Source organism: Chiloscyllium plagiosum, unplaced genomic scaffold (assembly GCF_037043375.1).
Source record: "Chiloscyllium plagiosum isolate Xiang-an unplaced genomic scaffold, Cpla_swu_hap1 HiC_scaffold_30, whole genome shotgun sequence".
NCBI classification, from domain to species: Eukaryota; Metazoa; Chordata; class Chondrichthyes; order Orectolobiformes; family Hemiscylliidae; genus Chiloscyllium; species Chiloscyllium plagiosum.
In genome coordinates this window covers 4,214,905-4,242,736 of record NW_028270168.1, presented here as the reverse complement: position 1 = coordinate 4,242,736, position 27,832 = coordinate 4,214,905, and the positions used below count along the sequence as shown (strand labels likewise).

Here is a 27,832-nt window from a genome sequence, read left to right as displayed (position 1 = left end):
GCGCGGTTGATTTGGGTTTGGCGGCGCGGGGCTGAGGTATGGGCGACCGTGGATGAGGATGGGGGTGGGCGGGGCTGAGCTCTGGGAGGAGGGGCGGAGCTGAGGTGGGGGTGGGCGTATCGGGAGCCTGGGAGAGCGGGGCTGAACTCGGGGTGGGCGGTGCTGAGCTGAGGGGCCGATGGGCGTGTCTGAGGCATAGGTGGGCGGGGCTGAGTTCGGGGTAGGTGGGGCTGAGTTTCGGAGCGGATGGGTGTGTCTGGGGCCTGGGTGGGCGGTGCTGATTTGAGGGGCGGATGGGCGCGTCTGGTGCCTGGATGGGCGTGTCTGGTGCCTGGATGGGCGGGGCTGTTCGGGGTGGGCGGTGCTATGCTGAGGAGCGGATGGGCGGGGCTGAGCTGAGCACGTGGTCGGATTTGAGTCGGGGCGGGTGAGCAAGATGGCGGCGGTTGGAGCCTGTGGATCGTAAGGCCGCGGTTCGGCCGCTCCTGGGTACCATGGAGACGGCACCGTGCAGTGGAACAGGCCGCCTCCACATCATCCTGTACATCTTCATCATTGATGTGCTCGGTAGTGTGACGGTTTAATTGTGTCAGCGGGTTCAGGGCCATGTGTCTGCGGCAGGTTCCCTTCTTTGTTTCTCTCTATTGGAGAATATTTAAACAAAAACACTCCGGCATCGGGTATTGAGGCCGTGACTGAGAGGTCAGAACCAGGAGGACAGGCTAAACAAGCTGGAATTCTCACAGAATAAACTTAACATCTTTACAACTAAGATGCTGATTTAACGATGGGCCGCAGGCCTCTTCCTGCGCTGTAAAGTGGCTGTGATTCTGTGAAGAGGTTTTGATCGAGACAATAGAGAGGGAATGTTGTTTTAGACAGGCACAGGGGATGGAGAGCCGGGATGTACAGCCGAGGCACAATAAAGCTCCGAGACAAAATAAAACTGGAGATGTTGGAGTCGAGAGAGTGGTGCTGGAAAAAGCACAGCAGGTCAGGCAGCATCCGAGGAACTGGAGAATCGACGTTTCGGACAAGACCCTTCATCAGGAATGACTTTGAATTTGAAGGGCTTATGCACAAAACGTCGATTCTCCTGTTCCTCGGATGCTGCCTGACTTGCTATGTTTTTTCAGCACCACTCTCTCGACTCTGATCTCCAGCATCTGCAGTCCTTACTTTCTCTTAGGAATCCAAAGTAGACAGACAGGAGCCTAGAAGAACACAGCAAGCCAGACAGCATTAGGAGATGGAGAAGTTGATGTTTCAGGTATAACCCTTTTTCAGGACTGGGGATGGGTGCAGGGAGAGCTGCAGATAAAGGGGGTGGCGGGGACAGGTTGGTGAAATGGGGAGAGGGGAAGACAGGTTGATGGTACAAACCTTATTGGTCAATGGGAGGAATGAATCTGGTTGGTGGCAGGGAGCAGTGGAAGGAAGGGTGAGGTACTGGGAAGGGACGTTATTTGAAATTTGAGAACTGTATGTTGAGTTCTCCAGGCTGTAGGCTGCACGGAGGAAGATGAGGTGTTATTTCTCCAATTTGTAGTTTGGTTTGTTGTGACAGTGGAGGACGCCAAGGATGGTCATGACAGAAAGGGAGTGGGAATGGGAATTAAAATGGGCGGTGAGTAGGAGGGCTGATCAGCTTCTTCAGGCTTGTCTGAAATGCTTGGCAAACCGTTCCCTAAATTTACATTTGATCTCCCTAATGTAGAGAAGATGTATAAGACTCTGGTCAGACCGCAATTGGAATATTGAGAGCAGTTTTGAGTGCTGTATCTAAGGAAGGATGTGCTAGTCCAGAGGAGGTTTCCAAGAATGGGTTGTCCTATGAGGAGTGGTTCAAAATTCTTAAGTCAATACTCGATGGATTTTTGAAGAATGGTGGGGGAATCTCTTTAAATGTACAGAATACGTGAGCCTTGTACAGTATAAAGTAGATGTCTTTGTTAATCCTCCTCTGTTGCTTTGTTGAGTCTGAACACACTCATCTAGTCCATTCTTATTTATTCAAGAATCACTTGCACTGTCTTCTCTTTTTGCTCCTTTTATTGGTTCAGAGTATTGAGTATAGGAGTTGGACGTCATGTTGCAGCTGTACAGGACATTGGTTAGACCACTTTTGGAATATTGTGTACAGTTCTGGTCTCCTTCCTATCAGAAGGATGTTGTGAAATTTAAAAGGCTTCAGAAAAGATTTACAAGGATATTGCCAGGGTTGGAGGATGTGAGCTGTAGGGAAAAGCTGAATAGGCTGAGTCTGTTTTCTCTGGAGTGTTGGAGGCTAAGGCGTGATTTTATAGTGGTTTATAAAATCATGAGGGGCATTGATAGGATAAATAGACCAAGTCTCTTTCCTGGGGTTGGGGAGTCCAGAACTAGAGGGCATAGGTTTAGGGTGAGAGGAGAAAGATATAAAAGGAACCTAAGGGGCAACATTTTCATGCAGAGGGGTGCATGTATGGAATGAGCCGCCAGAGGAAGTGGTGGAGGCTGGTACAATTGCATCATTTAAAAGGCATTGGGATGGGTAGATGAATAGGAAGGGTTTGGAGGGATATGAGCCAAGTGCTGGCAAATGGATCTGGTCGGCATTGACAAGTTGGACCAAAGGGTCTGTTTCTGTGCTGTACATCTCTATGACTGTATGGCCTCCAAAGATACTCCTCTACCCAGGAATCTATTCTTGGTCCCCACCTATTTCTTATTCATATACTGTTTGTCAGCAATATAACATGAAAGCACAGTTTTAGTGACAATGCCTAGTTCTACATTGCTGTTGCCAGCTCTTTCGACTCCTCTGTTGCTGAATTATTAGGTAGCTTACCTAACATTCAGTGCCAGATGAGCAGAAATTTCCAATCCATCCCCCTATTTGGCAACAGACTGAGATTAAACCAATTTTTTCGCAAACTTGATGCCACATCTGAAGCAGAAATGATCTTCCAAAGTCATTTTTGTGCCATCAGTAAGGCCATCTGTTTCTACTTGGAAACATCTCCCTGCTTCACAAGTCTCCACTCCTCTGATACCAGAACCCCGCGGCTTGCCACCTTTACTCCTCGATTTAAATATTCCAATGCATTCCTGGCTGATATCTCACATTCTTTCTCTGCATGTAGATTAGATTAGATTACTTACAGTGTGGAAACAGGCCCTTCGGCCCAACAAGTCAGAAAAGATTTACAAGGATGTTTCCAGGGTTGGAGGATTTGACCTCCAGGTAAGAGGCTGAACAGGCTGGGGCTGTTTTCCCTGGAGAGTCGGAGGCTGAAGTGTGACTTTATAGAGGTTTACAAAATTATGAGGGGCATGGATAGGATAAATTGACAAAGTCTTTTCCCTGGGGTCGGGGAGTCCAGAACTAGAGGGCATAGATTTAGGGTGAGAGGGGAAAGATGTAAAAGGGTCCTAAGGAGCAACTTTTTCACGCAGAAGGTGGTACGTGTATGGAATGAGCAGCCAGAGGAAGTGGTGGAGGCTGGTACAATTGCAACATTTATAAGGCATTTGGATAGGTATATGAATAGAAAGGGTTTGGAAGGATATGGGTGCTGGCAGGTGGGACTAGATTGGGTTGGGATATATGCTTTGTCCTGGAGGATCTTGAGCTGCTTCTGGTATTGGAGCTAGGGCCTGGGACAAGAAGCTGTCTCAGCGCTGATTAGCTCGGGCTGAGCCAGAACCAAGCCCACTGTGCCTGAGTCAAAGATCAGGGAGCATTCGATGTGATCATGGCTGATCATTCAACTTAGTACCATGTTTCCACTTTCTCCCCATACTCTAATCCCTTTAGCTTTCAGGCCTGGTGTAAGGAAGTCCAAAGCCAGAGGGTATAGGTTTAAGGTAAGAGAGAAAACATTTGAAAAATACCCAAGGTGCATTTTTCTCAGAGGGTGGTACATCTATGGAACAAGTTACCAGAGGAAGTGGTAGAGACCAGTGAATTACAATATTTAAAAGACATTTGGACATGTATGTGGATAGGAAAGGTTTATGGGCCAAATGCAGGCAAATGGGACTAGTTCAGTTTAGGAAATCTGTTCGGCATGGACAAGTCTGAAGGGCCTCTTTCATTGTTTGAATAGTCGGATAAACTAGGATCTGAGGGCACAGCCTCAGAGTGAAGGGACAACCCTTCAGAAATGACATGAGGATGTTGAATCAGCCAGAGAGTAGTGAATCTGTGGAAATCATTACCGCAGAGGGCTGTGGAGGCCAAGTCATTCAGTGTCTTTAAGACAGATTCTTGATTAGTAAGAGGATTGAGGGTTACGGGGAGAAGGTAGGAGAATGAGGATACAAAACATACCAGACACGATCAAATTGCAGAGCAGATTTGATGGGCTGAATGGTTTAATTCTGCGCCTAAATCATGTGATCCTATGGCACAGAGACAATGGGCTGAAGGGCTTCTTTCCATGCTGATTTAAAAACTCTGTCACTCACATGTGTGTTCTCAACTAATTGGAATGAGCAAAATTTGGAGCTATCAATATAATAAGAGCAAAATATTGCGAACTGGAAATTGTCATAAAAACAAAGTCAGAGAAATTCAGCAGGTCTGTGGGGAGAGAGACATTTTTTAAGAAAAGTCTGATATAACTCTTAGAAGCAGAGTCATACTGAAATTAAAGTGCTAACTCTGTTGCTTTTTCCACAGCTGCTTCCAGGCCTGCTCAGTTCCTCCAGTACTTTTGGTTTTTGTTTTGGCTATCGATGTAAAATATTTACTTTGAAAAATAGTCAATTTATGTAAAACCTCTTTGCCCAGAAAGTAATGAGGATGTGGAACATGCTATCACAGAGAGTGGTTGAGGTTTACATAGATTATCGAATGGTTACAGAACAGTAGGAGGACATTTGCCTGTCAAGTCCCTGCTTGACTCCCTGCATTGGGAACTCAGCTTGTCCCTTTCCCTGCAGCCATGCAATTTTATTTCTCTTCAGTTGCTACTCCAATTCCCCTTTGAAAGCGCTGACTGAATCTGCCTACACCACATGCTAATCAGTGCACAAAACAATATTTCCTCATGTTGTTGATTGTTTTGTCAGTCACCTCAAATTAGTGCCCTTTGGTTTTTGATTTTTCCAACAATGAGAACAGTTACTTTCTACTCTGCACATACCTGTCATCATTTTGAACACCATCAAATCTCCTCCCAACTTTCTCTTCTTGAAAAGGTCAATTCTAGCTTCCCCATTATGCCCATATAATGAAGTAGCATGTCCTTAAAAATTATCTTTTTTTCCTACGTTTGGGGATGTAGGAACAGGATTAGATCATTCAGCTCTTTTTAAAAATTCTGGCGTGTGCGCTTTGCAGGCTCGGCTAATGCCTTTGAGATGGTGATCGTGAACTGTCTTATTCTCTGTGGGACATGGATGTCCCTGGTTGGCCAGATTTATTGCCCTTGACAAGATGGTAGTGAACTGTCTCCTTGAATCTGCTGCAGTCTGTTTGGTGTAGGTACACTTGCACTGCTGTTAGAGCTAGAGTTCCACAGTTTTTAACCCAGCAACAGTAAAGGAACAGCAATATATTTTCAAGTCTGATTTTCCCCAGGAACTGGAGAGAGCAGTCTTGAATTTGAATTGGACTGCGAAATGCTAATGAATAGTTCTGAAAGGCCAGACTGTCTCTCGCTTTGGTAAACTGGTGACTAGCAATATAATGATTCCAGAGGTGAGGGGTTTGTCTTATGAAAAGCTGAGCAGTTTAGATCGATATTGTCTCGTGTTTAGAAGAATGAGGGAGCTAATTGAGGTATATAAAATGCTAAAGGGGATTGACAAAGTAGACGTAGAGATGATGTTTCCTCTTTTGGGGCAATCTAGCATGGTCATCATAGTTTTAGGCTTAGGGATAGCAGATTTAAAGCAGAGAACAGTGGTTTTTATGTTCTGGCTAATTGTATGTGGATTTTGCTTTGCTATTTGTATTTTAGTTTTAATTTTTATTGAAATTGCCTCAAATTTGAGGCAACCAGCTCTGTGGCTTGAATTGTAGATTTTTGTTGTACAATTTATCCAAAATTCATAACTGAATGGAAAAGTTCACAGACTTAAAGCAGAGAGTACTTCGAGCATAACTGGAGCTTCCATATTGTTTTGTACATGATTAAAAGGCACTATGATTGAGGCCTCCCCATCTAAATAAAAACTGTCCGTGTCCCAGAATAAATTAATCATTTGGTTCTGTTGATGGCAGATTCCAAAAAACAAAGCTTTTAACCATAAGGAGAAAGGCAGAATTTAAAAGATTGTATTTTTTATAATACTAAAGTACTAACTACAGCACACAAAAATAGCGAGCAAAAGTGTCTTTAATTTTAAGTCACTTTCAGAAATACGCAATGAATTACACACTGATGTAAAATGCTTTTTCTTGTGAAACACGTTCTTAGTTCAGTTAAAATACATCAAAGAAATTAAATTACATTGTAAATCTGATTGCACCAGATCCAGATAGATTTTGTACTTGAAGTTATAGAAATGAATTTGAATAGAAACTTGATTTTTTTAAAAGCCCCTAAAAGCAAGTGCAAGTTGCAGCTTTCATTTGCTCAGAGATAAATCTTGCAGTATTTAGTGAGCTGTATCAAACAAGTGGTATTAAATAATTGTATCCATAGATTTTGAAATAGCATGGTCTTAGTGGAATGATCTAATTTTTAAAAAACTTTTCTCTCTACTTTGCTCAGATTGAAGGTTTCTGAGAATGATTATGTTGTTGCATGTCCAATTTCCTGTCACACTTGCTAAGACGTTGTGGTTAGCGGTTACATCTTTTTGTTTAAAAGCTGCCTGTCTACTACTGCCTAATCATTTTTAATCTTTTCATGAACTGGATGATTTATTTACATTAAATGAATTCGTTTACATCTTGCGTTACAAGTCTGATGATGTTTCATTACAGTATTTTAATTGCATATACTTTCAGAAAAATGATGGTGGTTGAAAATATTGTTGGATTTTAGCAACAGTGACTTGTCATGCAAGTGTTCAACAAAAAGCAGCTCATTGTTAAATAGATCACTCAACCTCTTCAGGATGACTAACTCAAATAAAAGCATATTATAATACATTTTTCCTCATTCAAAATACACATTTGAAGCTTGGAGGTAATTATTTACTAATGATTGAGTAGAATATGAGAGTGTTTATATTGCATTCTTTCCTTTATAGTTTTTTTTTTTGCTTTTCTCAGGTAATGTGTTGATTCCTGCTCAAAATTTGACCTTGAGTTCAAAGAATTTCAGTGTGTTTTTGACCTGGATGCCCCCTGAAGAACATCCTCCTCAAGCCACATACAGCGTGGAAATAATGTAAATGTCGAATTAAATTATCTTTTTAAATTCTTTTCACTTTGTAAATGAACTTTCCTGTAGCACATTGTGGTGCTGATTTGTAATTCTGTAAACTTAGCTATGGCCTCATGTTGTATGCATGCCAGTAGGGTTTGGAGTTCTTGCCACAACACCAGGCTACTAGCTGGAGTGCTGTATTATCTCAGCTTTGTGCTCACTTTAAATCTTGAATCACCTTTGAAAAAGCACAGATTTACTTTCTGCAGAAGCAAAATACTGCAGATTCTGGAAATTTGATTTTTAAAAATAGCAGGCAAACTGGAAATGCTCAGCATCTTGAGAAAAGTGGGATTAGCAGATTGAAGTTGGGTCTTGTGTTTTTATAAATTTTAACAGTTGAGTAGAACTGATCCACTTGTTTTATATCAAGTGACCAACCATCCCTGCAGGTTCCCATCTTAGGGCTTTAGTGGCCTCTCACTGAGGGAAACCTAAAGCTGCAAGTACCATTCCAACTCTTCTCCAGCCACTTGATGAGGCGCTTCCAGAGGACATAATGATATCTGGTTTCTTCTCTCAGTCATTATATAGTGAGAGCAGCATGGTTTTATGGACTGAGGTGACATATTCTTTGTCAGCTTCATTTGAACTTCATAGACAACAACAGCTTTCATTTGTATAGCACTGTTATAGAGTCTTAGAGTCATTTGAGATGTACAGCATGGAAACAGACTCTTCGGTCCAACCCATCCATGCTGACCAGATATCCCGACCTAATCTAGTCCCACCTGCCAGCACCTGCCCCATATCCCTCCAAACCCATTCTATTCATATACCCATCCAAATGCCTTTTTAAATGTTGCAATTGTACCAACCTCCACCACTTCCTCTGGCAGCTCATTCCATACACATACCACACTGTGTGAAACATTTGCCCCTTTTATATCTTTCCCCCTCACCCTAAACCCAAGCCCTCTAATTCTGGACTCCCCGACCCCAGGGAAAAGACTTCTGTCTATTTATCCTATCCATGCCCCTCATAATTTTGTAAACCTCTATAAGGTCACCCCTCAACCTCCGATGTGGTGAGTGGTGAGCCTGTAAAAAATGATTGAGGCCAAACCATTGAATGCTTTCAAGAAGGAGTTAGACATATTTCTTGACAAAAGGGATCAAAGGAAATGCGGAGAAAGCAGGAGAGAAATACTGAGTTGGATGGTAGGGAAAACAGCCCCAGCCTGTTCAGCCTCTCCCATTAGCTCAAATCCTCCAACCCTGGCAATATCCTTGTAAATCTTTTCTGGACCCTTTCAAGTTTGCACGCAATATTCCAACAGTGGCCTAACCAATGTCCTGTACAGCAACGTGACCTCCTGACTCCTGTACTCAATACTTTGACCAATAAAAGAAAGCATACCAAACACCTTCTTCACTATCCTATCTACCTGATATTCTACTTTCAAGGAGCTATGAACCTGCACTCCAAGGTGTCTCTGCTCAGCAAGTGCAGTAAAATTTGTCAGTGTTGGACCTGGCGATCAAAGGCTTGGTGAAAGAAGTAGAATTTCAGGATCTTATTAAGAGGACAGAGATGCTGAGAGTTTAGGATGAGCATTCTGGAATTTAGGTCCCAGGCAGATAAAAATGCAACCAATGAGGGTGAGACAAAGGGTCTTGCAGGTTCACAAGAAACTATGTTGATAGGAAATTGAGAGAAAGCTATTAATCAAAAGTTAATGTGCTAATGTGGTTCACTGTCCTTCATTATCAATGCATAGGTAGGTAGTTGTGTTTGGGAGTTGGGGATGCAAGATGTACATCAACTGTGTTGGAATAAGCAGCAGAATGTTTGTCCAGTTTTGGTTCACCCCTTACTGTTGCTGTGAGGAAGGCTTTTTTCCGAGCCGTTGAGAAAGATTCAACATTCTCATGGTTACAGAGCTCTTTACACTTTCATTTTCTGCTCTCTGGTTTCCTGGACTGCAAACTGCTTGGTGAGCTGGAAAAAAATTATGTTTTGCCTATTTCACTTCTGGCTGACCACTAGATGGTCTGTTTTCCTCTGTTTATCAATTTTAGCATATTAAGTAGAAGTGAATGCGAGCAAGTGTTCTTTGCTTTATAATTATCTCATTTTATTAGCTTGAGTTGATAAGCAATGCACGGACATGCATAGAGAACTGGCTGGAACAGAATGAAAGAGTAGAATGAAATGGGTCATTTTCTGAATGGCAGGCCTTGACTAATGACGAACCACAGGGATCAGCATTGATTCCAGCTATTCACAATATATATTAATGATTTAGAGTGGGTTATATCTCCAAGTTTGTAGATGACAGAAAGCTGGGTGGTAAGGTGAACTGTTAGGAGGATGCAGAGACGCTTCACTATAATTTGAACAAGTTGAATGGTTAAAAAAGTGATTATTCACTTTGATGGCAAAAACAAGCAGGCAGAATGGCGATTGTTTGGGAAAAGGGGAGATGTAATAAAACCTGGGTGTCTCTCTATACCAAGGATTCAAGTTCAGGAGCAGGAATGCCTTGCTGCATTGCACTGGGCCTTGGTGGGACTGCACCTGGAGTATTGTGCGCAATTTTAGTTTCCTTACCTGAGGAAAAATGTTCTGGCTGTCAAGAGTGTGCAACAAAGATTTACCAAGCTGATTCCTGGGATGGCAGGGCTGATGTATGAAGAAAAATTGGATCAGATAGACCTATATTCACCGGAGTTAAGAAGAATGAGGAAAGATCTCATAGAAACCTATAACATTTAGTAGGAAATATGTTCCTGCTGACCAGGGAGTCCAGGACTCAGGCTCACAATCTAAGGATATAGAGTGGGCCACTTAGGACTGAGATAAGGAGAAATTCCTTCACCCAGAGAGTGGTGAGCCTGTAAAAAGTAATTGAGGCCAAACCATTGAATGCTTTCAAGAAGGAGTTAGACATATTTCTTGGCAAAAGGGATCAAAGGAAATGTGGAGAAAGCAGGAGAGGAATACTGAGTTGGATGGTAGGTCATAACCAAATTGAATAGTACAGCAGGCTCTATTCCTGGCCAATTCCTGCTCCTACTTTCTATGGTTCAAAGGAAACTACAGCTCAAGCAGGCACATTGGAACGCCCTTGTTAAAAATCTTTGTTGCTCCTCACATGTTGAACAACAGATAAGATTAAGAACTAAGCAGGAAAGCAGACCAAATCTGTACCCCTCCACCCGAGAGTATATATGAGGATAGCCTGAAGAAATTGGGAGTTCAAGGGAGTGAGATCTTTGGTAAATGGTGGTAGAATTTTATTCTGTTCTGTTTTCAAGTACTGCTGACTTAGAATGACTTTTGCTCAGAAGTTAACTATTTTTAGTTGCACTTATGTCACTTTCATTGACAGTGTGTTTTCCTCTTTTGAATCAATTTGTACTGATTGTTTTAGATCCTATATCCCCCAGAAAATACATTGCATCTTCATCAAATCTACAATAATCTTCAACTGAAAGTTCTAACATACCCAGTAAAAACTTCATGGCAAATATTTTGTCATTAAATATTGCGATGGTTAAACTCTGAAGTATGCATAATAAATAAATGAATATACATTAATGTGTACAATGTAACAGAAAAAAATTCAAAATTATCTATTAATAAACTTTTGTTTCCATTTGTCTTTCAGGCCCAAGAATGTTTGGATTGAAACAGCCAACTGTATGTTTCCATCTGAAAAAATCTGTGATGTTACGTGTACAATTAAAAATTGCTACTCTGAGTTTAAAGCCAGAGTGAGAAGCCTTTTACATGAAACTCCAGTTGTTTCAACTTACGGATTTATTCCGCTCTATGATGGTACAGAGTTTATTATAAATCATAGGAGCATTACTTTAGTATGTTATCTAAACAGTTGTTTTATTGGTCTCATCCTAAAACTTCAGTTGTCACTAATTATTTCTGCTGCGTACCTTTAAGTAGTATCCTGCTGACAGGATTGTCGCCATGCCAAGGGAAATCCATTTCCTTTAAATAATTCCTGCTTTAGAATTAGCTTGTATTTTAATTTTTAATTATTTTGGTTTTTATGTTAAAACTAAATGCACAGCTTTGTGTACTTATGATTCAATGGAAGGACACCACATCAATTAAAAAATACCCAGAACATGATCAAACCAGATTTCTTATTGAGATCTGACTTGTCCAATAGTAACATCACTGGAATCGTAACAGTCTGTTTTATTTAAAGTGGTTTTAATTGGTTAATGGTTTGTTTGTTTAGGGTGAACAATACCAGAATGGAATATTAATTCTACCATGATATCCAATTCGAAATTGTTAACTGCTGTGAGCGAGATTTGAGAAGATTTGTAGCTCATGTTAAAGTTCTGGATGGAGGTTTGCTCGCTGAGCAGGAAGGTTCGCTTTCAGATGTTTCATAACGATACAGGAAACATCATCAGTGAGTCTCCAAATGAAGCACTGGTGGTATGACCCGCTTTCCATTTGTGTGTTTAGGTTTCCTTGGGTTGGTGATGTCATTTCCTGTTCTTCTTCTCAGAAGGTGGTAAATGGGCTCCAAGGCACCAGGATACATGAACATCAACTAGCTACAAAAAGACATGACCCTCTCTCACTAGTATCCTTACATACAGATAAAGAAGGACACCACTTCGACTGGGACAACACATCCATCCTAGGACAAGCCAAACAGAGGCACGCACGAGAATTCCTAGAAGCATGGCATTCCAGTCTGGGCTGTATCAATAATCACATTGACTTGGATCTCATTTACCACCCTCTGAGAAAAAGAACAGGGAATGATATCACCAAAGGAAATGACATCACCAACCCAAGGAAATCTAAACACATAAATAGAGAGCGGACTGTACCACCAGTGCTTCACCGGAGGCTTACTGATGACATTATCTACTATGGTGACAAAACGTCTGAAAACAAATCTTCCAGCTTAGCGAGCAAACTTACATGTTAATTGCTATGTTGCTAAAATGCAACTGTTTTGATAAATTGCAAAATGCTTTTTTCTTCAAAGTGGAACTAGGTCCACCTCAAATGGAAATAGTTTTTGAAGAAGAATCTTTAATGGTGCATCTCCAAGTTAAGTTAAAACAATGCAAAAACGAAGTGCTGGATGCATGTCTACTAAAACAGCTGATCTACGAAGTGGTAATCTGGGATGTGAATGAACCTGTCAGGGTACGTATTAGTTTATTGAACCCTGTAATGTCTTAATATGATGCTATAGTAGTAAATTGCTTTGTCCTCCTGGTTTTTATTGTAAATTTAACTTCTTCAACATTGACATATATTGCAGTCCAGAAATTCACAGTTGTGGAATTTGAATCCACACAGTATTAATTTTGGAACATAGTAAAGGATAACATTCTGATAACCTTAAATCATTTCCTGTACCTGCGTTATAACTTCTTGTGAATCACTCACTAGAATGCCTAGATCCCACATACCTCAGAAATTCTGCAATTCTTTAAGTAATACACAGCTTTTTCTTTCTTTCTGTCAGAGTTTTGTCCACTCGTTTAACAAGATGCAGGCGGATATGGATAGTAGGTGTCATCTCAATATACTTTCCAACTTACCTTGGTGCTGTCTGTATATTTAACCAGAATTGTTCTGATCACCTCACCTAAGACACTAATATAAATTGTTAAAAGTTGAGAGCACAACAGATTCCGACAGGACCCCACTGATTTAATCCTGCCATTGTGAGAAAGACCCTTGTGCACACTCCATGTTTTCTGCAGACCTTTGTACTGCTGTTTACTACGTAAGGTATTACTTTGTGTAATAACCTTTTGTGTGATTACTTGTCAAATGCCTTTTGGAAATCCCATGTACAGTCTGTCAGGCTCCTCTTTATCCACAGTGCATGTTACTCCTTCAAAGAATTGGTTAAGTATGATTTACCTTTCACAAAACTATGCTGACTGATTACTTTGTGTTTTTCTTATTGCCCAGTTATAACCTCATTGCTGATTGATTCTAGGAACATCCCCACAAGAGATGTGAAGCGAACTGCCCTATTGTTTCCTCTTTTCTGCTTACCTCCCTTGAATATTTACTAATTTCTAATCTGATGAATCTCTCCCAGCATTCAGTGAATTTTGGAAAGCTAACACCAATGCTTCTATCGCCTCATTAGTCGTAGAGCATATAGCGCAATACAGGCCCTTTGGCCCTCAGTGTTGCACCAACCTGTGAAACCAATCTAAAGCCCAGCTAACCCACACTATTCCATTATCGTCCATTTGTTTATCCAATGACCATTTAAATCTCTTAAAGTTGGTGAGTCTACTACTGTTGCAGGCAGTGCGTTCACGCTTTTACTACTCTGAGTAAAGAACCTACCTCTGACATTTGTCCTATATCTATCACCCGTCAATTTAAAGGTATGACCCCTCATGGTAACCATCACTATCCGAGGAAAAAGGCTCTCACTGTCCACCTTATCTAATCCTCTGATCATCTTCTACATCTCAATTAAGTCACCTCTCAACCTTCTTCTCTCTAACAAGAACAGCCTCAAGTCCCTCAGCCTTTCCTCCATACCAGGCAATATCCTAATAAATCTCCTCAGAACCCTTTCCAAAGCTTTCACATCCTCCTTATAATGCAGTGACCACAACTGCATGCAATACTCCAAGTGAAGCCACACCAGAGTTTTGTACAGCTGCAGCATGACCTCATGGCGCTGAAACTCAGTCCTTCTACCAATAAAATCTAACACATTGTGTGCCTTCTTAACAACTCTATCAACCTGGGTGGCAACTTTTAAGAATCTATATACCTGGGCACTGAGACCTCTCTGCTCATCTACACTACCAAGAATCTTACCATTAGCGCAGTACTCTGCATTCCTGTTACTCCTTCCAAAATGAATCACCTCTCACTTTTCCACATTAAACTTCATTTGCCAGCTCTGCAGCCTATCTGTCTCTTTGTAACCTGCAACACCCTTCCGCACTATTCACAACTCCATCGACCTTAGTGTCATCTGCAAATTTACTAACCCATCCTTCTATGACCTCTTTCAGCAGTGGCCCCAAAACAAATCCTTGCAGTACACCACTAATAACTGAAACTTAGGATGAACATTTGCCATCAACCATCACCCTCTGTCTTCTTACAGCTAGCCAATTTCTGATCCAAACTGCTAAATCACCCTCAATCCCATGCCTCCATATTTTCTGCAATAGTCTACCATAGGGAACCTTATAAAATGCTTTACTGAAATCCATATACACCACATCAACCACTTTACCCTCATCCATCTGTTTCAACACCTTCTCAAAGAACTCAGTAAGGTTTTGTGAGGCATGACTCACCCTTCACAAAACTGTGTTGATTATCCCTAATCAAGTTATTTCTTTCTAGATGATTATAAATCCTATCTCTTGTAATCCTTTCCAACACTTTTTACCCACAACCGAAGTAAGACTTACTGGCCTATAATTACCAGGGTTGTCTCTACTCCCCTTCTTGAACAAGCGGACAATATTTTCTATCCGGGGTAAATACAATGACTGCAGATGCTGGAAACCAGATTCTGGATTAGTGGTTCTGGAAGAGCACAGCAGTTCAGGCAGCATCGACGTTTTGGGCATTTTCTATCCTTCAGTCTTCTGGCACTATTCCTGTAGACAATGACAGCATAAAGATCAAAGCTAAAGGCTCTGTAGTCTCCTCCCCAGCCTCCCAGAGAATCCTAGGATAAATCTCATCTGGCCCCAAAGAATTAGCTATTTTCACACTTTTCAGAATTGCTTAACGCCTCCTCCTTACTATCCTCAGTCCTGTCTTGTCTAATAGCAGGTATCTCAGTATTCTCCTCGACAACATTGTCTTTTTCCTGTGTGAATACTGGTGAAGAATATTCATTTAGCATCTCGCCTATCTCCTTGTTCTCCACGCACAACTTCCCACTACTGATCTTGACTGGCCCTAATCTTACTCTGGTCATTCTTTTATTCCTGACATACATATACATCTCTTTTAAAAGCTTAGGTTGAAGTCCATCATGACCTTGACACTTATATGATATAGTCTTGATTGCTTACTCACTGAGTATGTTCAAGACTGAGTTTGATTGATTTACCACAAATTCAAAACATCAAGAGATATGGTGAGTGTACATGAAATGACCTTGAGTTCTTGTATTCATACATTCAGTTTCAAGACTGAGATGTTATATGTTAATTAATATATTAAATGCATATTAACATCTGATGTATTTCTGTCCATTGCACTTCCTTACTGTAGGAATAATTGTGGCTCCTACTTCCATGTTTTTCGCGGTTACGTTCTGAGCCAGCCAATGAAAATAGGCCCAGGCGGCTCCACATTTTCTTTTGCTGTCTATCCCTTTCATACCCAGTGAAGTCACCAGCATGTGCTGAGTGTTTTTGGACAATGGGCCAAGTTCAAAAGCTTACTCAACTAGAAAATGATATGTCTGATGCTATGTTTACCATTGTTTTGACATTGTTTGTATTGTTCTTGAGCCAAAATACAGAATACTGGATTTCTATCTGAATAATTGAAAATGAATTGCTTTACAAATTTACTATTCAGCAATTGATTTATCATGATTTTTGCACCAGTGCAGAAAAGAGTGAATGGCAAAAACTCGACAGATGCTCCTTCCTTCAAAGAGATCATGACTGATTCTTGGTAGACAGATTTTTAATCAGTATGGAGTCAAGCCTTATAAGGAAAAGGCAAGAATGTGGAATTGAAAATTATCAGATCAGCCCTGATCTCATTGAATCGTGGAGAAGACTCTGTGGCTGAATGGCCTCCTGCTGCTCCAATGTACTGTTGTCTTTGGTACTAATGTTAATCTGTTTAATGTGGAACTTGAAAAGTAAATCAAAAGATTTTAAAATTCGTATTCTTTCTTTCTGGCAGACACTAATCAAACGAAGTGAACTTGACAACTCAGTGCAAATTGCCAAAAGCGAATTGCATGGTTATAGGAATTGCGTATCTGCCAAGTCCATTTACCAGAGTTTAAAGAAATCTAGCAATTTATCCAACCCAGTTTGTTTCAGTTTGGAGGCAAAAGGTATGTTTGCCTTATTCTGGTGTGTATGGATGTGATAACATTTTTCTGCATTAGCTTTATTTTCAAATGTCTTCACGTAAGTACAGTGAAAGTCGCCACTTATGGCACTATCTTAGGTAGAAATATATTTAGGTACAGATTTTTCAGTACAAATTCTGAGGATCAAGTTAGAAAATTAAAGACATAAGTCCAGCATTACAGATCTTCACACTATCTTAGATACAAAAGTACAAAATCTTAGGAATAAATGAGAACATTTTTAAAAAATTCAGCATAATATTCTGTTCAACTCAGTCTGCGTTGGCAACTAGCACGGCCCCCCCCCCCCCACCCTCCCGACCAGACCGGGCTTCAACTCGAGGCTGGGAGTGCCAGGAGTCTGCTCTGGATTCACTGCCATTTGGGTGGTTATGTTAATTTGGATCTTCTTTCGATATTAGGTCATTGAAAACTGTTCTCCTTGTCGGGTTCTTTGTTCCTCCCGATATCTGACGTGCATTGAACATCTACTCAAAGAGGATATTTTGTCTACAAGGAATTAACAAAGTTTATGTATCTGAATTAGTTGCAATTTGACACCTCCATGTGTCCAGCAAGCCACATGTGCCTTCAATTTCCCTCCATGATAAGGTTAGAAGTGAGGGCGTTCACCAAAGATCAGCGCCATTTCACAAACTCCTCTGATATGGAAACAGTCCATGTTAAAAATGCAACAAGACTTGGACGGTATCCATGCTTGGACTGAAAAATGGCAAGTAATGTTCAAGCCACACAAATGCCAGGCATTAACCATCTTCTAAAAGGCAGGTCAGGCAGCATCCGAGGAACAGGAAAATCGACGTTTCAGGCAGGAGTCCTTCATCAGCCCTTCCTGAGACATCGATTTTCCTGCTCCTCGGATACTGCCTGACCTCCTGTGCATTTCCAGCACCACTCTAATCTTGACTCTAATCTCCAGCATCTGTAGTCCTCACTTTTACCATCTTTTAAAAGGGTCAATCTAACTCCTGCCTCTTGACATTCAGTGACATTGCCATTACAGAGTCTCCAACTATCAACATCCTTGGGGATGACCATTTATCTAATACTTAACTGGACTAACTATATAAATACAGTGGTGACAAGAGCAGGCCAGAAGCTAGGAATACTGTGATGAGTAACACACCTCTGACCCCTAAAACCTGTTCATTTGCAAGTCGGATGTGTGTTAGAATACTCCCCATTTGTCTGGATAGCTCCAAAAACATCCATGAAGCTTAATTGGCGCTGCATCCACTCCCTCAACCCCCGACGCTCAGTAGCAGCAGTGTATACTATCTACAAGTATGGACTGTCGAAATTTGCCAAAGATCCTTAGACAGCACCTTCCAAACCCATGATCACTTCCAATGAGAAAGAAAAGGTAAGCTGATAACATGGGAACAACACCACCTGCAGGTTCCCCTCCAGGCCACACACCATCCTGACTTGAAAATATGTCACATCCTTTTAGTTAAAAGTCACATAACACCATTATAATCCAACAGGTTTATTTGGAGGGCTCCAAAAGCTAGTGCTTCCAAATAAACCTGTTGGACTATAACCTGGTGATGTGAGATTTTTAACTTTGTCCACTCAGTCCAACACTGGCTCCTCCACATAGAACATAGAAAAATACAGCACAGAACAGGCCCTTTGGCCACGATGTTGTGCCGCGATTTAATCCTAATGTAAAATATAGTAACTTAACCTACGTACTCCTCAACTCATTACAATCCATGTGCATTCCAGCAGTCTCTTAAATGTCCCTAATGACTCTGCTTCCACCACCACCGCTGGCAACGCATTCCATGCATTCACAACTCTCTGCATAAAGAACCTACCTCTGATGTCTCTTTTATACCTCCCTCCTAATATCTTCAAACTATGACTCCTCGTACCAGTCAATCCTGCCCTGGGGAAAAGTCTCTGGCTATTGATTCTATCTATTCCACTCATTATTTTGTACACCTCGATCAGGTCTCCTCTTTTCCTCCTCCTCTCCAGAGAGAAAAGTCTGAGCTTATTCAACCTTTCTTCATAAGGCAAGCCCTCCAGTCCAGGCAGCATCTTGGTAAACCTTCTTTGCACATCATCGTTCCTTTAGTGTCTCTGGGCCAAAATCTTGAAATTGCCTCCACACATGGACTGCAGCGGTTCAAGAAGGCAGCTCACCACCATCTTCTCAAGGGGGCAACTAGGGGTGGGCAGCAAAGCCTGTGCTCCACAAGTGGATAAAAAAATGTTTGTCTACAAATCTGACTGGTCACTTTGGTCAAGTTCAAATACATTAATTTCATTAATTTCTCTTTTGCAAAAGAAATTGAACCTTTGTCTTCTCCCAATAATAGATTATGTCCTGTCGAGATGAAATTAGTTTTAACATGAAAATAATTAACTCTTAAAATAGCAAAGATAAAGAGCTTCACACAACTGAAAAACCCAGTTATTCAAAAATAAGAAATAAATGTCCACATTCATTGCAGACCACAAAATACCAAAAAATAAATCAAAGCTCCAATATTTTTATGGCCACACTTGGAAAGGGAATCTTGTTTTGTTCAGCATTTGTAGTTTTTCATATATGTTTTTCTGTTTGTTAAAAGTGAAGAATTTTTGGATATAATGTAGCTTGTTAGTTTTCAAGTATTCTGAAACTCAGTTAGTGTTTCCTACAGTGAAAAGTACACATTAAGACTTGACTGTTTCAGTTGCTATTGACTGTTCATACGCACAAACAAATTAAGTGCGCCGTAGGCCATTTGGCCCCCAACTCCATTCAAAGGCTTCTGATCTAATAGTGAGCTTAACTCCAATTTGCCGCCTACTCACATAACTAGAAATTGTTGACTAACAAAGGAGTCAATCTGTCTGTACCTCAAAAGTGTTCACTGCTCCTGCTTCCATTGCTGTCTGGGGAAGAAAGTTACAAAGACTCATGGCACTGAGAAAAACTTCCTTGTCATCTCCATGGGATTTTGTTTTAAATTGCTTTCCCTCATTCTTGTCTCTCTCCCAAGGAAAACAAGCTTTTAACATTCAGCCTGTCATTTTCCTTTGCACTGTTTAGGTCTCAATAAGAACACCTCTCATTCTTCTAAATTCCAGTGGATAGAGGCCCAACCTGTTAAAGCTTACTCTGTGATTCACCACACCATTTCACCCAGGTAGCAGGGGAGTGAACCTTTGCGGAACTGCATCTAACATTTACATCTTTTCTCAAATGAGAACACCAAAGGGTCTCATCGATGCTATATACAACTGTAGCAAAGCACTTCTTTATCCCATTTCGTTTGCATGAAACAATAACATTCTCTTTAATGCCTTAATCACTTGTTGTATCTGTCAACTAACCTTTTGTGATTCATGTACCAAAACACCAGACCTCTCTGAACTTTACAAATTGTGCATTCTGTGGTGTGTACATTTAAAATGTTGTTTCCTTCATTAAAGGCAAGTTAAGATATCGAGCATCATTCTGAAAAATTAAACTAGAAGCAACAACAAAAGAGCATTTTTATTGTGATGAAGTTGCATTTTGTGTCATTTGGCAACAGTTTGTTTCATTTAACTAACAAAAGCAATTTTGTCCATTATAAAAATAATTTCAAACTGATTTAGTAAATAACATTGATAGTCTTATATTAAAAGCTGCAGGCATAAATGTTTAATTTTTTTTTATAGAACACCAAATTGAGAAGTTTCTTGGGATAATAGGACCTGTGCTGGGAACATTCTTTCTAATTTTAGTGACTGCATTGATTGTGAAAAGTGTAATCTGCATTCCTTCAAACATGAAAATACCATCAGCCTTGGTTTGTATAACTAATTTGAAATACTATGTGTTGTCTTTATATATTGCAGCAGCATTTTAAATAAGAAACATGGGAAATTTAAGAAACCAGAAAAACTAATTTTGTCCAGAAGGTTATCTCTTATTGTTTCAATGCACGTGCTCACTGTATTTCAAACAGCTCTTTTATTTCCACACTTCATACCAAGCAGGTGTGAAATGGCTGTGTCCACTGCCTGCCTGCCTTACCATTTTTGAAATTGGGCCTTGTTTGAATTTCGTTAGCGAGCTGCAGGAACTGAACATACCTGCTGTTTCACCTTGCTGGATCTGAACAACTAGAGATCAGCTGGCTTTTCACTCTGATGAAGGAATCAGACCTGCTTCACTGGATCTCAGACTTTCCCTCCAAATAAATTTCCTAGGTTATGTTTTGGTGTGAGATCTTGTGTTCTACATCTGGAGAATTGTGTATTGTATTGGTCTCCTTATTTAAGAAAAGATGTAAATGTATTAATTATTTTCTTATTGGAAGAGAAGAAGTATAAGGCCAATGCTGGAATGGGTGGGTTTTCTTATGAGAAAAGGTTGGATAGTCGAGTCTTGGATCTGCTGCAGTTTGGAAGGGCAAGAGGCAACTTGATTGATACATGAGAGTCTTGACAAGGTACATGTGCAAAGGCAGTTTTCTGTTGTTGAAGAATACAGAACAGTACATAGGTGAATGTCACCCAGTTAAGACCGGGATAAGTAGATTTCATTTCTGAGCATTGAGTCTTTGGAACTTTCTTCCTCAAAAGGTGGTGAGAGCAAAGTCCTTGAATAATTTTAAAGCAGAATAGATAGATTCTTGAGAAGCAAGAGGACGAAAGTTTATCAGGGATATGTGACAATGTGGAGAAGCTGCCGGTGAACTGCCTTCTTGAATTGCTGCAATCCACCTGTCCTAAAACAGTTGTAACTTCTCAGTTATCTATTTTCTAACTTAAAATTTCCTATATAATGATATTAAAATTATTTAAAGTCCCTGTTTTTTCAGGTGTGAATTATTTGTTTGAGTCAACTTTGTCATTTTCAGAATTTTATGGAGCTCAGTCAGTTGTATCCTCATCAACATTTCCTCATAACTCAATAGTCGCTGAGACACTTATTAAAAACTAAGAATAGATATTGATAGAGCAACTGGGGTCTGACTTTTGTGGAGAGACAAACAAAGTTTACATTTTGAGTCTTATTTACTCTTCTTTGGAACAAATGGGGTTAATTTTGATAGTTTTAATGTTGTTGGTGGTGGAGATGTGAATGAAGTAGATGTGGCCCAGAGCAAAGGATAAAGGGGCTGTTAATGGTAGTAGAGGTTAGATATAGATACAAAATAGGCATTAGTGGATGATGTGAACATTCAAAGATACTTTGGCTTTGCTGAGAATGACTGCATGGAAACAGTACACGAGTTGGTGTCTTCAAAATTGAGCACTGTATTTATGCTCTGTCGTTGTTGAACTCAATGTTGCGTCCTGAAGGCTGCAGTCTTCCTAAGCAGAAAATGCGATTCTGTTCCTTAAGCTTGCTCACTATCTGTTCCACTCACATCTAGTTCCCCTTGTCAACAGCAAAGAAAACCCAACATTTTCCAGCTTCTCTTCGTTCCGAAGAAGTTGTATTCGATTCAAAGCTTTAATTTTGTTTTCCTGTCCCAAACTGCTGCTAGCTGCATTTCCCAGATAATTTCTGTTTTTATTTCTGATCTCCAACACTATTACAAGGGGGCATAGCTTTAAATTAAGGGGGGGTAGGTATAGGACAGATGTTAGGGGTAGATTCTTTACTCAGCGAGTCGTGAGTTCATGGAATGCTCTGCCAGTAGCAGTGGTGGACTCTCCTTCATTATGGGCATTTAAACGTGCATTGGATAGGCATATGGAGGATAGTGGGCTAGTGTAGGTTAGGTGGGCTTGGATCGGCGCAACATCGAGGGCCAAAGGGCCTGTACTGCGCTGTATTCTTCTATGTTCTATGTTCTAACACCTGGAGTGATTTGTTCTTACACAGCTATTTTATTGCCCGGGAGTGTACCTCCCAAGAACACTGGCACTTCTTCATGAAAACAAAAAGCAGTATTGCACACAGGGTCATGTACTCTAAGAATGAAAAGTGGATCAGAACAAGTATATAATGTAATTTTATTTTGTCCGTGTCTTTATTTGATATGTTGTATTAACCAGAAACTTAATTTAGACTCAGTAAACCTAAGCAGAGATTTAGAATGTGATTTTGTTCCCACTAAGTAGACCTTGCAACAAAAGCATCTGGATCGATTTGGTATAAACGTATAAGTGTAACTGTATAAAGATATTTTTAGATGTTGGAACTTCACTCGATATATTATGCTTCCTTTATCTGTGAACCTACAAAAGCACTTGCTCTATTTTCACTGAATTGAAAGAGCATAAGATGGGGATGGTTGCTCAGTGGTTAGCACTGTTGCCTCACAGCGTCAGAAACCAGGATTCAATCCCAGCCTCAGGTGACTGTCTGTGTGGAGTTTGCACATTGTTTCTGTGTCTTCATGGTTTCCACTGGTTGCTTTGGTTTCCTTCCACAATCCAAAGATGTGCAGGTTAGGTGGATTAGTCTTTCTAAATTGCCCTGTAGTGTCCAGAAATGTGCAGGCTAGGTAGATTAACTATGGGAAATATGGGGTTATGGAACTACGATGAGTGCTCTGTTCTGGTGGAATGCTCTTCTTTGGGTTTCTGGAGACTTGGTAGGCCAAATGGCCTCTTTCTGCACTGTAGGTGTTCATTAACCTCCAAGAAATAGGAGCAGGAAGAAGCCGTTCAGCTCTCGAGTCTGTTCCACCATTCAATAAATCATATTGTGGCCTTAACTGCTTTTACTGCAGCCTTGAATATATTCAGTGGCTCAGTCGTCGCTGCTATATTCTTAAATTTACAACTGAGTTAATAATTATTCATGATGGGAAGGAGTCTTTTAGCACCTACTCTGTTCAAATACCATCAAAGTCTTGTCCTTTAATCAGATCACTTCTCATTCATCTATACTTCATTGTGGGGTCACCTTTGCTCAAATTTTCTTCATAAGGGCATCCCTTTATGCCTGGAATCAACCCAATGAAACTTCTTTGAATTGATTTCAATTGAAGTATAACCTTTCTTACGTAAGAAGATCAACACGGTAAACAATACTGTAGATATGATCACACCAGTCTCCTATATAGTTGTGGCAAGAATTTTGTACTTCATCTCCCTTGCAATAAAGGCCAACATTCTACTGATCTTTCTAATTACTTTCTGTTCCCACATGATAACTTTGTGATTCATGTACAAGGACATCTGGATCCAGTTGTGCTGCAGCATTCCACAGTCTCCATTTAATTTATATTCTTCTTGCCAAAGTGATCTACTTCATATTTTCACACATTATACTCTACCTGCCACATTTTTGTCTACTCATTTAACTTATTTGTGTCCCTTTGTATCCTCCCCACAACTTACTTTCTTACCTATATTTGTATAATCTGCAAATAGATCACCAATAGTTGGGGCTCCAGCACTGATCACTGTTGCACTCCCTAGTAATTCCCTTGCTCACAGAAAATTATCCATTTTTTTCAACACTCTGTTTCCTTTAAATGCTCATGTATCCCACAGCACTACCTTGACTGGCCCCTTATCAAATGTCTTTCTGGGATCATGTGAAGTGTTATTCCTTTATCCACCTGCTTGTGATGTCCTCAAAGAACTCCATTACATTTGCCAAACGTTCTCCCTTTCACAAAACCATGTTGGTTCTACCTGTTTGTATCATACTTTTCTAGCTAACCTGCTACTACCCCCTTAATAATAGGCTCCAGCATTTACCAAATAGCAGATGTTAAGCTAACTGGCCTATTGTTTCTTGCTTTCTGCCCCTTCCTGAATAAAGGTGTTAGATTTGTAGCTTTCCAATCCAGTGCGTTCCATCTAGAATCAATAGGTTTTGGACGTTTGCAGCTGATGTAACATCTACTTCTGTGGCCACTTCTTATACTCTTGGGTGCAAGTCAAGGGCACCTGTTAGCTTTTAGTTTCGTTAGTTTTCCCAATAATTCTTCTCTGGTACTCATGATTATTTATGTTCCTCTCTCCTTTTTGCCTCTTGGTTTTTCTATTAGTGAAATATTTTAGAAGCTTGGGACTTATTTTGATTTTTCAGAAACTTGACTATAAACCAATATTTTGTGTAATGTTCCAAGGTTAAAGGAATAACTTCCTTCAGGATATGTTGGCACAGTTCATCTTCTCTTTTTCCTTTTTCTCTTTTGTATTTCCCATTTTTTCTGTATGCATTTCCTATTCTTTTCTCATTTCCTCATTTTATTAACACATTTTTGTACTTCTGTTAATTACCTTTCTCCTTCAAGATTTAATTCTGAGTCTGAGTACATTGTTCAATTTATCTGTGATTTTTAATTTCACATTCTGCTTTCCTTCTTTGTACAAAGGCTCTTTTCTGGAATATTTTAGATTACTTTTGCTGGTCATTTCCGAACTTACTCAAAGACACATCTGAGCTGATGTACACAGAATATGCAGATTCTTCGCAGGATAAGTGTCACAGAGACATACAGCATGGAAACAGGCCCTTCGGTCCAACCCATCCATGCCGACCAGATATCCCAATCCAATCTAGTCCCACCTGCCAGCACCTGCCCCATATCCCTCCAAACCTTTCCTATTCATATACCCATCCAATGCCTCTTAAATGTTGCAATTGTACCAGCCTCCAACACTTCCTCTGGCAGCTCATTCCATACACATACCACCCTCTGTGTGAAAAAGTTGCCCCGTTGTTCTCTTTTACATCTTTCTCCTCTCACCCTAAACATATGCCCTGTAGTTCAGGACTCCCCGACCCCGGGGAAAAGACATGGATTCAGCTTCTCCGTTGTTCTAATTTGCACCAAGTGTGATTGACGGTTACTGCCTAAACACGTTTTATGGGTTTGTTTTCTCAAATTAGTGTTCTAATCCTCAAAAATATCAATACTTAATTATTATTTATTGTTGATTTTTTGACATACGACAGGTAAAATTATATGTTACTTTTATGCTTCGTTTTCCTAACAATGTTTTATAAACCCAAAGCATCCTTTGCTTTATCACTAAACTAGTTTTGCTTTTATTAGGATTTCACGTGGCCCACAACTTTTACACAAAAGATGGCAGTTGCTCAACCAGATTTATGTGAGCTGTCGATCGTTACTTGCTTTGAAAAAAGTGAGGCAGAAATATGTGAACAAAATATTGTTCTTGAAAGTAATCTTTTGAAAGAAGTCAATTTTTTGCATAATGGTGATGACTCAGACGAGAGTGATGGGGAAACGGAATGTTGTAATTACACAGACAGACGATGGATTCCTGATGGAGTAATGTTTGACAAAGCTGAAACACCTGATGATACTGAGCACCAGGTACCTAATGCAGAAGGCTATCGGAAAGCAAATTTCTTCACTGTTTCTGCTATTGGTGCTGTTGACTTACAAAATCAGGAATCAGACCACACTGATCACAGACTACAACATGTCCCACGGACTACATCTCACATTCTTGTTTCTAACCCAGTTTGTTTCTCTTCTGATGTACTTGATAGCAAACATTTCAGAAATGGTATTGATTCTATTGTGCTGGATCTTGATGAACAAAGGAGCAATGGTGATGTCCCATTGATGTCTGTCCAGATACTGTGTTGTGATGATGATGATGATGAGACTGTTGGTGATAATAAGGATTGTGGTCCTTTGTCTGATACTGAGCCACTTCTTGATTGTGGTTTGAACTTTCAAGCATGTGACTTCACCTATCGTCTTCCTGCACTGCTGCCTGGAGGGCGGTAATGGGAAATCGAGAAAAAAGCACTCATTTAGGTTTTGTCTAAATCTGAAGTGTTTGATCAATATACTGCAGGAACACTTTGCATAATCTTAATATTGTTTTCTAATTGGAATGAATATTTTTAACAGGACATTGAATCTATTTCAAAGGTATTCACAAGGTTGTTATAACCTTAAATGTTCAGTGTTTTAAAACGTTTGACATTTCCAATATACTTGACGATGTAATATATATACATTTATAAACCTTTTTACATATTTTTGACAATTGAAGTATTCTTATTCGAGTGTTGACTGGCTTCCATCAATGAGAAGGCATTCCCCAAAAGTTTTATCTGAGTTGTCCGAAGTTCGGAGATGCTGCTGTTGATGTATCTTTCTGTATAATTAGTTAACATTTTACAAGTTTTGAACTAAGGTCAAGGATCAGTTTGAATAGTGAGCATTTAAAGCTGCTTGAGATGGGACAAGGATGGATTATGATTAGATTACTTACAGTGTGGAAACAGGCCCTTCGTCCCAACAAGTCCACATTGACCCTCCGAAGAGCAACCCAGACCCATTCCCCTACATTTACCCCTTCACCTAACACTACGGGCAATTCACCTAACCTGCACATTTTTGGACTGTGGGAGGAAACTGGAGTACCCGGAGGAAACCCACGCAGACACAGGGAGAATATGCAAACTCCACACACAGTCGCCTGAGGCGGGAAATGAACCTGAGTCTCTGGCGCTGTGAGGCAGCAGTGCTAACCACTGTGCCACCGTGCCGCCCATTATGTTGCCGTGTGAGACACTACTTTGGAGTAATCATTTTGGAGCAGAATTCAGACTTGACACTGGAGGAAAGTGAGGACATTCATTTAATTGTCACTGGGAGCAATTAAGTATCCTTGAAGGCGATAAAGCAGATGAACAGTGACGGAAAATTCATGAATATTGTCAAGTGATCAACTTGCATTTGTTGGATTCCTAAAAATTGAGATTATTGAAAAGAAATTAAAGTGTGATAGTGCAAAACCTTGATACAGACCTAGCTGTAATTTCAAACTACAAACAAAATTGGGAACAAACAGAGTTAAATTTTCGTAGAAAGAACGTATTCAATTATGATTAAGACCTGTGTTTAATGATAGCAAGAATCTTCAAGCAAAGCTGACTAGGCCTTGGTGGTCACGCTAGAGAGGTCATGTTGGATAAACAGTTTGATTCCTGAAGAAGGGCTTATGCCCAAAACGTCGATTCTCCTGTTCCCTGGATGCTGCCTGACCTGCGCTTTTCCAGCAACACATTTTCAGCTCTAAACAGTTTGATGGAAAAGGAGGGATCACTGAAAACTTTCAGACTATTCTCAAATTTCAATTTGTAGCCCACAACCTACATGACAAGCACAACCATTATCAGATTGATGCAACTGTCATTTAGACAGCGAAGTAACAGAAGGAAAAAGTTTGCAATTCTGATTTTTTGTTTACCCAAAAAATAACATTAAATAGGTAATTTCAGAGAGCACATAAATGAACATGGAGCAACACGTTCTAGATGAATCCTAAAATATTTCGATAAGTGAGGAACCAAGCATTCATCTTCATTTTAATTTTGTTATAAAAATATTCCACAGTATTAAAATCAGTGTCATAGAATCATAGAGATGTACGGCATAGAAACAGATCCTTTGGTCCAATCTATCCATGCTGACCAGATATCCCAACCCAATCTAGTCC

General features: G+C 40.3%; 1 protein-coding gene across 2 annotated transcripts; it reads left to right on the top strand.

Moving 5' to 3' along the window:
• Positions 1-425: 425 nt before the first annotated feature.
• On the top strand, positions 426-26,374 carry LOC122563472 (uncharacterized). 2 transcript variants are annotated; one of them, XM_043717224.2, is made up of 7 exons: positions 426-567; positions 7,214-7,331; positions 10,985-11,154; positions 12,350-12,513; positions 16,243-16,399; positions 20,102-20,232; positions 25,402-26,374. In XM_043717224.2, exons 1-7 carry the CDS (start codon positions 495-497, stop codon positions 26,107-26,109), a joined length of 1,521 nt encoding a protein of 506 aa, XP_043573159.2. In that variant the 5' UTR covers positions 426-494; the 3' UTR covers positions 26,110-26,374. The 2 variants fall into 2 exon arrangements, with proteins under 2 accessions (XP_043573159.2, XP_043573160.2); XM_043717225.2 differs by lacking the exon at positions 426-567 and adding an exon at positions 6,984-7,127.
• Positions 26,375-27,832: the final 1,458 nt, after the last annotated feature.